Raw genomic sequence first — 14,312 nt, forward strand, 5'->3', positions numbered from 1 at the left:
CGGCCACCCCCATGTTGGTCGCGCAGCGTGGTGGCATCCCTGTACAGATTTGTTAACTTTAGTTCGTTTCTAAACTCGTTTAAGGCATGAAATCGTTTATTTAAAAACATAATTGAGTGAATTAAGCCCCAAGAAACAATCCTATAACTAAAATATCATTCCTAATTCGTTTTCCCTAGGTCAAGATCAAATCTCTTTGATTATTTCAGTGATTCTTTCATTAAAATCATATATTCTTACCTAAACGGGCCAAAAGCCCATAATTAGTTCGTCTTATGTTTTTCTATATAAACAAGTCATAACCATCTGCTGTAAACTTTAATCTAACCCTAAATAACATCCTCCAGCCGTCCCTTACCTCTGTTCATACTCCAATCCTTCGGTTTTTTCATGTTCGTTAAAGATTCAAGACTTGTTAGTTGACTTTGCAAACTCAAGGACCTTTGACTTCCGTTTCTCATCAATCCTTTCACTTTCCGGGTAAGTTGTAAACTGTAAAATCGTTCATAAACATTCCCTAGTCAATAACCTTCAATCAATCTCTGAGATTGAAGGGTATTGACTAGTCAATTGCTTTAAAACCCGATGAAGGGTAAAACAGTCAACAACTTTGACTTCTCGTTTTATCATACTTCTGGTCGGATTCAATGTTCGGTTCAGAAGACTTTTCTTCTCGTAATTAAATTTTAAGGGTTCTGCCCAAAACCCAACTCCCGACTCATAGTTCAGATTCTGGTCAGACTCGACTCGTTTAAACATTAAAATCAACATAACTAGAGTTCTACTCATCCGTTTGGATTGATTCCAGCGGCATTAAGTTCGTTTTTATTTATAGTTTCATATCACAAAGTTTCAGGTTCTGATCAGTTATCTCGTTTGGCGCGTATTGGACGACTCGATTATCCGTTGACTCGTTTATTCTTAATTATACCCACTTGCCTTTAATCCAAGGTGAGTTTGATCATTCCCCTTTTTATACACTGTTTTCTAACGTTTTGGGGACATATGCGTACTTACTCATATTTTCTATTCTATATATATACTCAAAATCGCGAACATAATTATTGTGTGAATATCAGTTGAATACTATTTGCTATTTGCTACATGTTTAATTGTTTACTTGATAACTTTCGGAGAGGTTCAACATATCCCCTTGTAGAAGGTTCTCATTAGTATGATCATACGACCGTCTTAGTAACCGGAGCCCGATTCGCTCGGCGAAGGTAAACCGACAATTTAGTCATTGTAATCAATACCCGATTCGCTTGGCAATGATTCATTAGCACACAAGTACAACTTGGTTTTGGTTTGTTAAGGTTTGATTGATTATTACCACATAGATTGGTTTGCGCATTTAACATTTATCAATTATCTATTTATATATATTATTATTTGTTGTGTCAAAATTGATGATCATCTCACTCAACATGTTTGTTGACAACAGTTCATTTTCTACGCATATGTAGGTTACCTGAGTTGAAGGATGAACACTTAAAAATACCTTAGTGTTATATTGAAGACAAACTTGAATTTAAATGATTGTACTTGTTTATTTGAATGGTTTTGTTGTATTTGATTATTGTGTGTATTATTTGAATAAAATAATTAATTAGATATTGTCATTTATAATTATGATAGTATCTTCGAGCTGTAAGCAATCAGATTACGCCCCGGCATTTCCGCCTTAGGTTGGGGTGTGATGCATTATATATATTTAAAGAGTAGCACATCAACTAGTTTATTTTAATAAAATAACTTGAATAGCATATAGAGTACCAACGCTAGTTTTAAGCAATACTTTTAATGAGTTCCTAAGTTAACGTCGTGTATTCTAAAATAAAGCAAGTTCATTAATACGCTAGTTTCCAAAATTTATCAAGTATTAAACAAACCATAACTACTTGGGTGAGAATTTAGGCATAAACAATTTGTAAACTTTTATAAAAATAACATGTGGTATGTTAAATACTCACTTTAACAAGGATAGTTAGACGAATAACCAGGAAGAGAAACTTGAACTTGAAATGGTTGCAACACCAATTTAGGCATCCTTGAAAACACTTGAGCTTGAATTGTTTTAAATAAAAAATGTGTGTGAGATATATATGGTCGCCAAGAGAGAGCCGAGAAAAAGAGTTCAGGTGTGAGTGTGTATTACTTGTTTGGTGTGTGATTATTGCACCAAGGAAATTTGTTATATAAAAATATGAAATGAGGAGCATTCATTGTAATAATTCTTGACATGAAATAAGTGATGGAGTATGTAAGTAAACAAAATAAAATCAAAGAGAGTGGAGGTGGTGTACTTACGTAGAAAAAAAAGGAAGGGATGAGAATAGTTGGTGATGAATAGATATATATTGTGATGATGGTGTTTGATTCTAAATCTTTGACTTATAATATATTCAGATTGGATTGCACTACATTTTGAATAATGTAAAAAAAATGAAAATTGGTTTTGAAGAGGGCTTACATAACCATCGGCCAATATTGGGTATAAAATTTGAGGGGTAATAATTGCTAATTAATAGTATTTAAGATTGCCCATTTACATATGTGTGTGTTTTAATTTCATAAAAGCTTAGGTCTTAATAATTTGAATAACAAAATCATAACTAACTTATTTAAGTTTTTAAAATCTCTAGCTATTTAGATTTTTTTAATTAGATTTACATCAATGGACGTGAGTAATTATGTATGTATATATACATACATATATATATATATGTATGTATAATATATTGGCGCGGTTCGACATTATTTGATATTTTAAAAAATAGAGGAACACTAGTTCACTAGTGTATAAAATACTTGCTTATGTCCATTCATTACTCAATATAAACTTATATATGTCGGTCAAATTTCTCAAGAAGTCATTTCTTAAAATAGGCATTCGTATTTCGAACTTATATTTTATTTTGTGTTCCGTCTAAATTATATAAATAATAATGTGTATATATTCTTTTCATTTTTTTATATTCTGCTACTATTAAATATTTTATCACCAACGATCGTGTGTCAGACAGACTACTGTGACCTAGTAATCCTCAAATGATTACCGATACAAGACATCTAATCAAATGTGGACTTTTTAATGCATAAGATAACATAATTTCTTATAATCAAGCTAATCATAAATGCTTTTGTTTTTTTTTTCTTATTTAATTATTATTTAATGTCATACGGATAATAACCTAATTTTTACGGGGTGTCACACAGAGTCAAGAAGGAAACCCACCACTCACATATACCAAAGTAATTTGATAGGTTCAGTTGGTTTGATGGCTTATTGTTTCAATCTATTGTCCGGCTTTACACATATAAAAAATTTGTGGATTAATTGTGTAATAAATGAATATTTGGGGTACAATTTGTAAATAGTTTTGCATAGATTTTAATACTATCATTAGCAGATACTATAATTTTGCTAGGCTATGTGTGGTGGATGATTTTAAAAAAGAAGGGATTTTTGGCACGTGCCAGCCACGTCAGAAAGGGGGCGATATGTAGTCCACATAAATAATATAATATTATTACACACACAATCAGCCGACATGCATTTGTTGCCCCCCCCCCAAAAAAAAACACACACACACACAAATCGCCCTTTTTGTAGCTCCGGGGCGGTGTTGTAGCTTCATATCGCCTAAAAACCTCATATTTGTCGCCTCACTACACCTTGTCTTATAAAGTATTATATTTATTTTTATGCCACTTGGGTTTTAAATTTTCAAATTATGTAATATACTAATATCTAGAATAATATAGTATTTTACATAAATATACTATATAAAAATTACTATATAAAAATTAAAATAATGTAATAAATTTAAATTATTTATTCTTTAATGTCATCTTAAAAATACATATAGTTGTTAAGATGAATGGTTTTGTTTAAACAATGATTTCAAATATAACTTATATTTCTCAGAATCCATTGATCAAGATTCAAGGGTATTATGACCGTGTCGACTACTTCATGCCCTTTTATGGTATATAGGAAGAAGGGAAGTGGATCATCTGTTTTTCGGGTTTAATTTCTCAGCTGTGATTTGAAACTGGTTATGTTATGGTGTGGCATGTCTATCTCGCCTCTTAACAAACACTCTTAATTGTATTGATTTGCATCAAAATTCCTTGGGGCCGAAGAAATGAAACAAGCTAAAGGCGGATTTGATTTGCACGACCATGTGGCAAATTTGGAAAGACAGGAATTCATGGAATCTTTGTTCATCAATGAAAACACCAGACGGCACATGCTTATATTGTTCAATTGTGTCATAAAAGAGTTCAGTTATGTACTTTTAATTATTCAGGATAATGTTGCTTCTCGGCTTCTTGTGTAACTTGTTTTTTGGCCTACTGTCTCGCTAGTCTTTTAAGATATAACCAATGCTTTAAACAAATTATTATTAAAACTAACTATTTATTTGTAAAATTATTAAGTTTGAAAAATGGAAAGTATTTTTGAGATATACGAGTAACGGTCATCTCTTTACATATATCGAAATAATTAATTTTGTAAAAGAAAAACGCGGGCCTTCACCCAATGAGAAACGGCATAGCGGACCGGACCCATTCTTCAACTATTTTCCAAACCCAAATAAAATATTAATTTTCCAAAGAACTAAAAAATAAAAAAAATGCCACCTTCTGTTTTGTTTGTTGTTTATGCTTGCCACTATCTAACGTTACATGGTGTTTTTTAATGGTTTCAAATTCAAGTTTTCCCAAACACCCATTTGAAGAAACCCTCAAAAAAAATGATTTGGAATTTAAACAACCAATTATTCTGTTCTTGTTTCTTTTTCCTCCAGTTTCTTGAATTTTTCAAGATTAACAAACAACTTCATGGTTTCTTCTTCCACTTTTTGAACCCACCCTGATATCTACCATCAAAGATGCACAAAATTGCCCCTGATTCTGAGGCCAAGTATTCATGCCAGAAGGGCAAATATTGTTTTAAAGTTTCAAGATCCTTATGGGTTTATGGTAGAAGGTAATGTTGATGATGTTAATATATTGAATGATGTGAGGGAAAAGATGAGGGAACAGGATAAGGTTTGGTGGGCAATGGAAGCAAGCAAAGGGGTCAATTGGTATTTACAGACTTACGCCACGCTTTTCGGTTTTGGTTAATGCTATGGCCTTGAAGAAGCTTATTAGGAAGGGTATCCCTCCCGCTTTGAGGCCCAAAGTTTGGTTTTCGTTATCCGGGGCTGCTAAGAAGAAATCCACCGTGCCTGATAGCTATTATAATGATCTGACCGCTGCGGTTCAAGATAAGGTCACCCCTGCCACCAAGCAGATTGATCATGTAGGTTTGTTGTTTTGATTTTTGTTAAATTTGTTGAAATTTGGAACCAAATTGTAGTTTTGAATATTGATGTTGATGCAGGACCTGCCACGGACGTTCCCTGGTCATCCGTGGTTGGACACCCCGGAGGGACATGCTGCGGTGAGACGTGTTCTTGTCGGGTACTCTTTTCGGGATTCTGATGTTGGTTATTGTCAGGTTGGTTGGTTTGTTGTGTCATAAATTATATTGATCAAGATGCCAATTGATCTGGTTTGGGACGGGGGTTTTCAAACTGTATTGAATGCCCGGTCTAGGGCTTTTTGAATAGCTTGTGGCTTGAAAATAGATTGAAAAAGGTCCAGTTGAAATCAACGTGCAAATAAACGAGCCAAGACGAGTTGACTCGTTTAAATAAGTAGGTCATTTAAGGAGCTCAATATTTTATTGGCGGGAAAAAAAAACTAACTTTTTATAGGCAGAAATACTATTTTTTTTGTTTCTATATTCAATCACACTGCAAAAAATAATATTAATAATAATAAATTATTTTTTTAAAACTTTTTGAATATTTCAAATATAAGCAAGCAAACTGCCTTGTTGGACCGCATGCTGGCTCGAGCTTTATTCAAACTGAGCTCGAGCTCAAATTTCAGCTCATTAAGAGCTTTGAGCCGAGCTCGTTAAACAACCCTAACCAAGTCTCATACTTATCTGGTTTTGGGCCATCCCTCCATGAAATTAGTTCCTTTCTTTTTAGAACCAATAGACTATTGTATATTTGCATACAGGGTTTAAATTACGTGGCAGCATTGTTGTTACTCGTGATGAAAACTGAAGAAGAAGCTTTCTGGATTCTCCTAGAAAACGTATTGGTCAATGATTGCTACACAGATAATTTATCAGGTGGCCACGTTGATCAAAGGGTGTTTAAAGATATGGTAACAAAGAAATGCCCAAGGTATATTTATGGTTCTAAATTTCTAATAATGTATTTATGTTCATGGATTCTTGGTTTTAAATTTCTAATAATGTATTTATGGTCATGAATTCTTCAATGCTCATACACTAAATGGTTTTGAAACACTGCAGGTTATCTGCTCATTTTGAAGCTATCGGGTTCGATGTTTCCCTTGTAGCTACCGAGTGGTTTCTTTGCCTGTTTTCTAAGAGCTTACCTTCAGAGGTTAACTTATACTAATAATAATCATGTTTGTCAAAGCCCGGTACATCTTTCTTTAACCGTTTGCAATGTGTGATACTTGTGCAGAAAACTATGAGAGTGTGGGATGTTCTCTTTTATGAAGGGGCAAAAGTCTTGTTTAATGTAGCTTTAGCTGTTTTCAAGGTAATGAATATAAACATTTAACTTAATCCTGGTAAACAGGTTCGGTTCAAAAATGGGTTATTTTAAAGGGTTATGTTGATGTCGCAGATGAAGGAAGAAGAGTTGCTAATGGCACATCATGTTGGGGATGCAATCAGGATAATACAGAATACCACCCATCATCTATTCGATCCCGACGACTTGTTGACTGTAAGTCAACGCCTTATATATAAAGTTGTACTTATATACCGTCGTTTCATTCTAGTTGCTGACCTTCATTTATGACTAACTGCAGGTTGCCTTTGAAAACAACAGCTTTATGACAACAAATTTATCGAAGCAAAGGAAGAAGCAAGAAACGGTGGTAATGGCAGAACTTGATCAAAGACTAAGGCGACTAAACACGAGTAAATTAAGTGTCACTAGTTAATACCTGTGATGTAAGATTAGTATATGTGGAAACGTTGTCTTACGCTTCGCCGAGGGCTGGAAAAAGCCCCGTGAGTTGTTTTTTGTGTTCCTAGGAGAGAATCTGGTGCTTCATTGAACCAAACAAAAAGTGTGTTCCAAAGGTTGAAAGTGTGAAATGCAACTAAATTTCCAGTTTTTTTCTAAATTTAAAAACTATATCGTTTTAAGTCTTCTGAGATGGTAGTTCTAGTTCTTTCTTACAAAATGAGCAGTTAACATGTTTAACATAAGTTAGGATAGAACAATATCTAATTAAACAAAAAATCAGGAGGGGTGGTACCCGGTGGACGAATATTCGCCTCACTAGTGGAATCTGGGTGACCATAGTTCCTAGGAGAGAATCTGGTGCTTCATTGAACCAAACAAAAAGTGTGTTCCAAAGGTTGAAAGTGTGAAATGCAACTAAATTTCCAGTTTTTTTCTAAATTTAAAAACTATATCGTTTTAAGTCTTCTGAGATGGTAGTTCTAGTTCTTTCTTACAAAATGAGCAGTTAACATGTTTAACATAAGTTAGGATAGAACAATATCTAATTAAACAAAAAATCAGGAGGGGTGGTACCCGGTGGACGAATATTCGCCTCACTAGTGGAATCTGGGTGACCATAGTTCCTAGGAGAGAATCTGGTGCTTCATTGAACCAAACAAAAAGTGTGTTCCAAAGGTTGAAAGTGTGAAATGCAACTAAATTTCCAGTTTTTTTCTAAATTTAAAAACTATATCGTTTTAAGTCTTCTGAGATGGTAGTTCTAGTTCTTTCTTACAAAATGAGCAGTTAACATGTTTAACATAAGTTAGGATAGAACAATATCTAATTAAACATAAAATCAGGAGGGGTGGTACCCGGTGGACGAATATTCGCCTCACTAGTGGAATCTGGGTGACCATAGTTGCTAGAGCTGCCAGGGTAACTAAATTGACCATGATGACTAGTGATATCCGGTTGAGCATGGCTAAATTGACCATAAGGGTAACCATAGCTAGCATGATGACCGGACTGATGGTACCCAAACCCAACACCTGTCCCATATGGATCACTTGTATATGCATAGAGTGGTGGACCAAAACCTGGGTGCGGTTCATGCTGGATGCACGACGGGTCGACTCTTATCGGTTCGGATCTCGAGTTGCTTGAGGAAGCTACTGGACTTGACAGGTCCATGTCAGCCATGTCATGAAGGGTATGTGTTGTCAGATTTGTGTGTTCAGAGTTAGGTTCAGCAGCACCCAGCAGTTCGGGATAGCGAGTCATGATATTCGATAGATCATTAAAACAGTCAAGGTTTTCTTCCATTAGGTCATTGGAGAGTACTTTTTCAGCTTGTTGGTCTGGTGTGGTTTGCCTTTGTTCTATGTGGCCATGTTCCTGGGCTACTTCTTTGTACTTGGCGGTCCAGTCAGGCCGACTCCAGAGTGACAGTGGTGGCGGTTTCACATTCCAATCCTCCAACGGTTGGTTGCTTTTGTGCCCTGATCCAGGTATGTAGAATGACTGAAAGGACCAAGAGGAAGTATATTAGTAATATTACATAAGGTAATTAGATTTAGTTGTTACTAGAGTAGTAATAATAAGACCTTGCCAGACAACATGTCATGTTCCTCCCAGATTAAGTCATAAGGGGTCCTTTTACAGTCAAGCCTGTTATAGCAACACAGAAAAAGTTAATGTAAAATAAATCCAAGCATGAAAATAATCTATGTTATTATACCTTTTAGTTTCTTCTGGAACAATTAGGATAAGGAGCTTTGGCCTGAATTTGAGAGCCTTGTCGATAAATTTGTTGGCTAGGGATGCTTTGACTCCAAATGGAGGATTTAGTCCTATTACCAGACGAGAACCACGAGATAGTGCGTCTTTATGGACGCTAAACCAATCTCTTTTTTCAAAGTTAAATGTGTTCTGAAAGGAAAGACAGAATTATATTTGTTATCTAGTAAAGTTGATATAAATTTAGTTAGAAGTAATGGAGAAGTTAGACTACCTTTGGGGTGATAAGATCATAGTTCTTAAAGTTGCATTTCTTCCCCGTGCTGTCGAGCTTTTCCTTCATAAAGCAACTGAAATCATTCGAACCGCAACAGAAGTCCACTATCTGATAACAGAGGATGGGAAAGTATAAGTGCCTAGTACGTATGAGAATGCAAACTGTGACATCTTTTAACAATTATAATTGTTACAAACTGATAGAATAAAGAAAAAAATAGCAAAAGGAGCCACCAAAACCAGCTTTTTAAACTTTTGAAGTCAACATTTATTGTATTAATTTGGAAAAATATTTGTTTTCAGTCATGTTGAAGCAGAGTAGCATACTTACCGTATCACCGTCTTCAACATACCAATGGAGTCTATCAACTATCTGCATAATAAAAGCAAAACCAAAAGCATCACCCTAAGCTTAGTTGCTTAAATATATATTATCTTTACTATCAACACATTAACATTGTTTTTATCACCACAGAATATAAATGGAGTCTATCAACCATCTGCATAATAAAAGCAAAACCAAAAGCATCACCCTAAGCTTAGTTGCTTAAATATATATTATCTTTACTATCAACACATTAACATTGTTTTTATCACCACAGAATATAAATAATTGTCATAATAACTTGCTTAATGGAAGGAGTAAGTGAGACCGATTGTGCTTTTCGTTAGACAAGCAACATATCTATGCATCTGATCAAGGGATTATTATCGTTTAATCCCTTCTAAATAGATCCAATTTCCATCAATACTAATTTTGGATTAAAGCAGACTTATATAATGAATAACCATTTGTGTACCAGAATGTGACAACCGTCCAATTAAAATATATAAGAAAGTAAGAAACACGGGGATCATACCTCTTTAAGCTTGTCTACTTTTGTAAAATGACGCCCAAAGGAGGTATAACGCGGCCCAATGAGAAAAGGTGCAAGATAGACACTTAGCTTTTTCTGCATAGCAACAAAAAAAGGTCACAATAAATCCTTTATAAATCATAAAAAACTTAAAATGGGCAGGGTATGTTAAGTTTAAATCCTAAACTGTTTTGCAGCTTAGAGATGCACCTTTCAAACAAGGATGTCATATGATGTGTGTTACAAGTAGTTTTTATATAAATAAATGTTTCATCATACCTTCCATCTGACCAGTTGATGCAGAACATCTGGTTCACAAACAGCTTTTGCATCGTCTATACTGCCACCATCCTCCAATTTCCTTAATGCTGCTTTTACTGCCTGTGGAGGTAAAAAACACACCTTGTGAGTTCAAATATATTTAGCTACAGTGATCCCTAAAGAATTGTCTGGTTAGTTTAGTACCTTTACAGAACCCTCCACCTTTCCCATGGTAATTGTCTTCTCCAATCCATGTTGTGGGGCGTATATCTCATGGGTGCATCGCCTTTTCTGCTCTTTAATAAATTCCTCAACATCAAATGAAGAATTAACATCTTCCACCAATTTCAAAATCCTGCACATCAATATAGTATCGTTGACACGTGAATGGTGGCAAGATACAAAACATTAAAACACAATTAAAAAAAAACATACTTAGCTTTCATTTCGGCATCTCCTTTTGGAGGTGAAGCCACTTCCTTCTTTTCCACTGGTTTAGAAGTAGTTTGTGGTTCTCGGTGCACATCTTTTTTAGGTATCTTGACTCTGAGAATGTTTGAAGGCCGCTCCAAATTTCTAGGAACTGGTTTGTTTACCTCAAAGGAAGTTGTCATTTTGTGCATGGTAGAAGATCTGGCTTTATCTAATGTAGTTTCATAGCGAGTAACTGTTTTAACTTGTCTTTCAACAACTTTTGGCATTATTTCAGTCTCGATTGCTTTAAAATTTCCTAAAGTGTTGCTCCTTCTTTCTGGCATCTCTTTTATTCTCCCTTCCTGATCTCTTTTCCAAACAACAGAAGGAAAGAGAATATGGTCTCTTCTTGGTGTCGCGAGATTTGGAATGATAATGTGCTTCCTGGCAGTGTATTATTTAATACTTCATATTATATGTGCATATTAATTAGATAATGAAGTAAAAAGTACAACATTATAACACTCACTTGCAATACATCAAGATGCGTTTTGGCAAGAGATCATCCCATGCTCTTTGCGGGATAGTTCCATCATCACTAGCCTTGAAGGCAATTTGTCTGGGTAGTATTATTAATCAGTTAGTATCAGGTGCTTTGTTGGAAATATAAACTTAAAAGGGAAAATCTTTATTACTTGGGTAAGCATTTCCGATGATATGACTTTGGGCATCGCCTGCAGACTGCAAACTGTAATTCATGGACATCTTTATTTTCTCCTTGTTCGCACCGATGGCACCTATGAATGGGACAGGTGAACGATATTCCTGTAGCTATTTGGCCTTCAAGTTGACTAGCTAAGGCTTCATCAGATGGGTAGAGCAACTTTGCTACACATTTAGGGTGATAAAAGTGCCTGCAAGTTGCAGAAACACAAGGGAATACCTGAAATAGTTTTTATGTTAAAATCAACAATAACAACTGCAGAATATTGGCATTGTATTACCATTCATTTGTTCAGGTATTGGTAGTAGGCAATTATGTTGGGTAATGTTGTGCATCATTGTAACAGTCAGTTAATTATATTTGACAAACACCATTGACCATACATATAATATTCTATTTGTTATGAGGTTGACTATACCTCAGCAGAAGAAGACTTATCAGAGGAGCCCAACAATCCACAAGCAAAGCACTGATGTTTCTGGTGTTTACAGTTATCACAAAGAAAAGTTGCAATTGCCTGCATACATAATTCAAAGATGATTATGCATAAAACAAGTAAAAAATACAAATATGTTACATATGGGTTCATACCTCATATTGAGCTGCATTTAAAAAGCCAAGGGACTCGCAGCAGGTGTCAACTCCCGCCTCTACGGTTGGATGGAAGGATCGCATACATTGTCCTTCACAACTGTCACATGTGGATTAATATAAAAGATTTAGTAACTAAATGTTAAAAGCATTAGGAAATTCACAACTCTTGCTACTGATTCAAAGACACCCTTCCAAAAACCTTACACTATGGATATACATAAACTTGTTCTAAAATAAGTCACTATAAAAGGAATTAGATGCATACGGGAGAACTTCACCGCCATTGTCACAGAATGCACAAACCGAATCAAATATCTCTTCTGCTTCATCATCAAAGTCATCCTCATTTTCATCTTCGTCATCAGAAACTATGAACTTGGGCTTGTTTGTTGTTTGATTCTCCTCCTTCAATGCAAAACAACAAGCACAAATTTCTTCAATAGGCACAAATGTACATAAACACGAAAATAACAAGAAAAACTAATGAAATTCACCTCATGAAGAGCTTTTTTTCTCCCAGGATTCTCAATCTCCATAAGAAACGCTTCAAGATACTGTCAACAAATAATTAGGTCTCAATAAATGCTTGAGTATTAAACATACCATGAAATGAAACAAATAATGCAACGCCTCCTAATCAACAACTAACATGACACATATTGAACAACAATAAACATATTCTTCTATATATATTGTCAATAAATAATTATGTGTCAATAAATGCTTAAACATCAAACAATAAACATATTTTTCTATATATACTACATACCAGGGCTGGCTGGAGGGTGGCGCCGGTCGGACCGTCGGCCGGGGCACGTAATTTTTAGGGGCCAAAATTTTTTGGATCTATATTTTTTATATATTCATTTAAAAATATAAAACTTATAAAATATGAATTTCTCTTTATCATCTTATAATTATTGGGCCCGATTATTTTTTATCCATAATCCATTTAATTAAGTTTAAATTATTGGGCCCAAACTAAAACTAAAAACTAAAAAAAATTAAATAAAAACCCGATGCAAAATAAAAAAATAGCGGTCGATTGAAATTTCTCTTTGGTTCCTTCCTTCTTTGTGAATGCTAAACAACGACCAACCCAGTCGACCACCACTGTTGGTTCGTTATTAACCACCAGGCTCTTCCACGGTTGACCAAGCTAGCCACCAAGGACCAAGCTATTTTTTTCAATGTTAGGACTTAGGAGAGTTTCACGAATCACTGGTTAATCGTTAATTATTACGGTATTTGATTTTAATAATATACTTTTCTATGTTTATTGTTATAACACTAAGCCTCGTTTAAAAAAATTAGCTTATATAGTTCGTTACTCGTTAAGGCTATGGGCCTTTTTTTTCCGGCTCGGCCGAGGTATTTAAATCCTCAGAGACGGCCCTGCAACATACAATAAAATCTAGCAATTAATGGAATGCCTCCTTCTAATCAATTAGCATAACACAAATTGAAAATCAATAACCTAATTTAATTGAAGATCAAACCTCTGATTTCGCCAAATCCTTATCGTTAGCCACCGCACATCGAATCAACGGCAAGTGAGCCTCCAAACACTTCTCTATCGACTCAGTCACATCATACGAGCTGCACGAACCACGATCAAACAAATTCAACTCAAAATTAGGTCAAAAGTCAAAACAACAAAGCAAAATTAAATCACTACAACTTAATAATATAATAATACCTCAAAGCCTTCACCAAATGACTCAAAACCTCAATCCTACCAGCCTGCACATTCCTCTTAACAAAATGAAGACAATGAGCCACGATCAACACACTCTTAACCACACACTCGTACGACTTCCGAGGCTTCTGAAGGTTTATCCACTTTTTGCCCTTGCAAAGCACGTAAACTTCCGGCACTCCGTACGATAACTCCAGCTTCCAGCCGGTTACTTCCTTGTACACCGATTGTAAACCTTCGTCCGTACTGCCGAGCAAAAACGCCACCGTCAGATCTTCTCCGGTGCTGTTGTTCCAGTGAAGCGGTAAAGCTGAAAACGATATTAAAGCGTTTTGAGAGTTGACGAAGTGGTAGTTTGTTACGAAATCGGGAACGATCTCGCCTTCTTCGTCAGAGGACGCCATGAAACCCTAACTGAGTTTGAATGTTGAAGGTTTTGGTGATGGTAATGGAGGTGGTGGGAAAGAGAGTGCTGCAACACAGCAGTTACGTGTTGCGTGTTAATCCGAATTTTTTCTTTTTTATTATTTTGTTTTATTATGTAAAACTATGAAGAAAACAATATTACATATTCCAATTTTGATATTGTGTTTTTCTACAGCCTGTTTATGAGGGACTGATGACTTGGTGTTACCTGAAGTGGAATTGTATTATTTTTTGTATTGTTAAGTTATTTAAGAATGGCC

At 35.2% G+C, this 14,312-nt stretch overlaps 1 protein-coding gene and 1 pseudogene across 2 annotated transcripts; one reads left to right on the forward strand and one right to left on the reverse strand.

Moving 5' to 3' along the window:
- The first annotated feature begins 4,151 nt into the window (after positions 1-4,151).
- Positions 4,152-7,229, forward strand: LOC143557106 (uncharacterized; annotated as a pseudogene). The gene is made up of 8 exons (XR_013139512.1): positions 4,152-4,342; positions 4,902-5,317; positions 5,399-5,515; positions 6,088-6,257; positions 6,389-6,482; positions 6,567-6,644; positions 6,732-6,833; positions 6,919-7,229. The product of XR_013139512.1 is annotated as an uncharacterized LOC143557106 (transcript).
- A 675-nt stretch (positions 7,230-7,904) lies between these two features.
- On the reverse strand, positions 7,905-14,030 carry LOC143557097 (protein ENHANCED DOWNY MILDEW 2-like). Its single transcript, XM_077046254.1, has 17 exons — positions 13,627-14,030; positions 13,427-13,526; positions 12,422-12,481; positions 12,193-12,329; positions 11,925-12,024; positions 11,752-11,850; positions 11,305-11,552; positions 11,139-11,228; positions 10,631-11,053; positions 10,400-10,550; positions 10,214-10,315; positions 9,938-10,030; positions 9,409-9,450; positions 9,076-9,186; positions 8,803-8,993; positions 8,669-8,732; positions 7,905-8,585 (listed from the first exon to the last, which is right to left on the reverse strand). The coding sequence occupies exons 1-17, from the start codon at positions 14,028-14,030 to the stop codon at positions 7,905-7,907; spliced, it is 3,096 nt and encodes a 1,031-aa protein (XP_076902369.1).
- Positions 14,031-14,312: the final 282 nt, after the last annotated feature.

The sequence above is a fragment of the Bidens hawaiensis genome, unplaced genomic scaffold, assembly GCF_021521415.1.
Source record: "Bidens hawaiensis isolate Kalapana, Puna unplaced genomic scaffold, B.hawaiensis_p1.1 tig00018812_1, whole genome shotgun sequence".
In the NCBI taxonomy this organism is placed as follows: Eukaryota; Viridiplantae; Streptophyta; class Magnoliopsida; order Asterales; family Asteraceae; genus Bidens; species Bidens hawaiensis.

What these genes read in the sequence shown, in the direction of transcription:
- LOC143557097 (XM_077046254.1), bottom strand. Translation starts at nt 14,030, where the DNA reads ATGGCGTCCTCTGACGAAGAAGGCGAGATCGTTCCCGATTTCGTAACA. An exon ending in GATGCCGAAATGAAAGCTAA is followed by an intron (nt 10,551 to 10,630) that starts GTATGTTTTTTT and finishes ATTGATGTGCAG; the next exon opens with GATTTTGAAATTGGTGGAAG. An exon ending in ATGACATGTTGTCTGGCAAG is followed by an intron (nt 8,586 to 8,668) that starts GTCTTATTATTA and finishes TGGTCCTTTCAG; the next exon opens with TCATTCTACATACCTGGATC.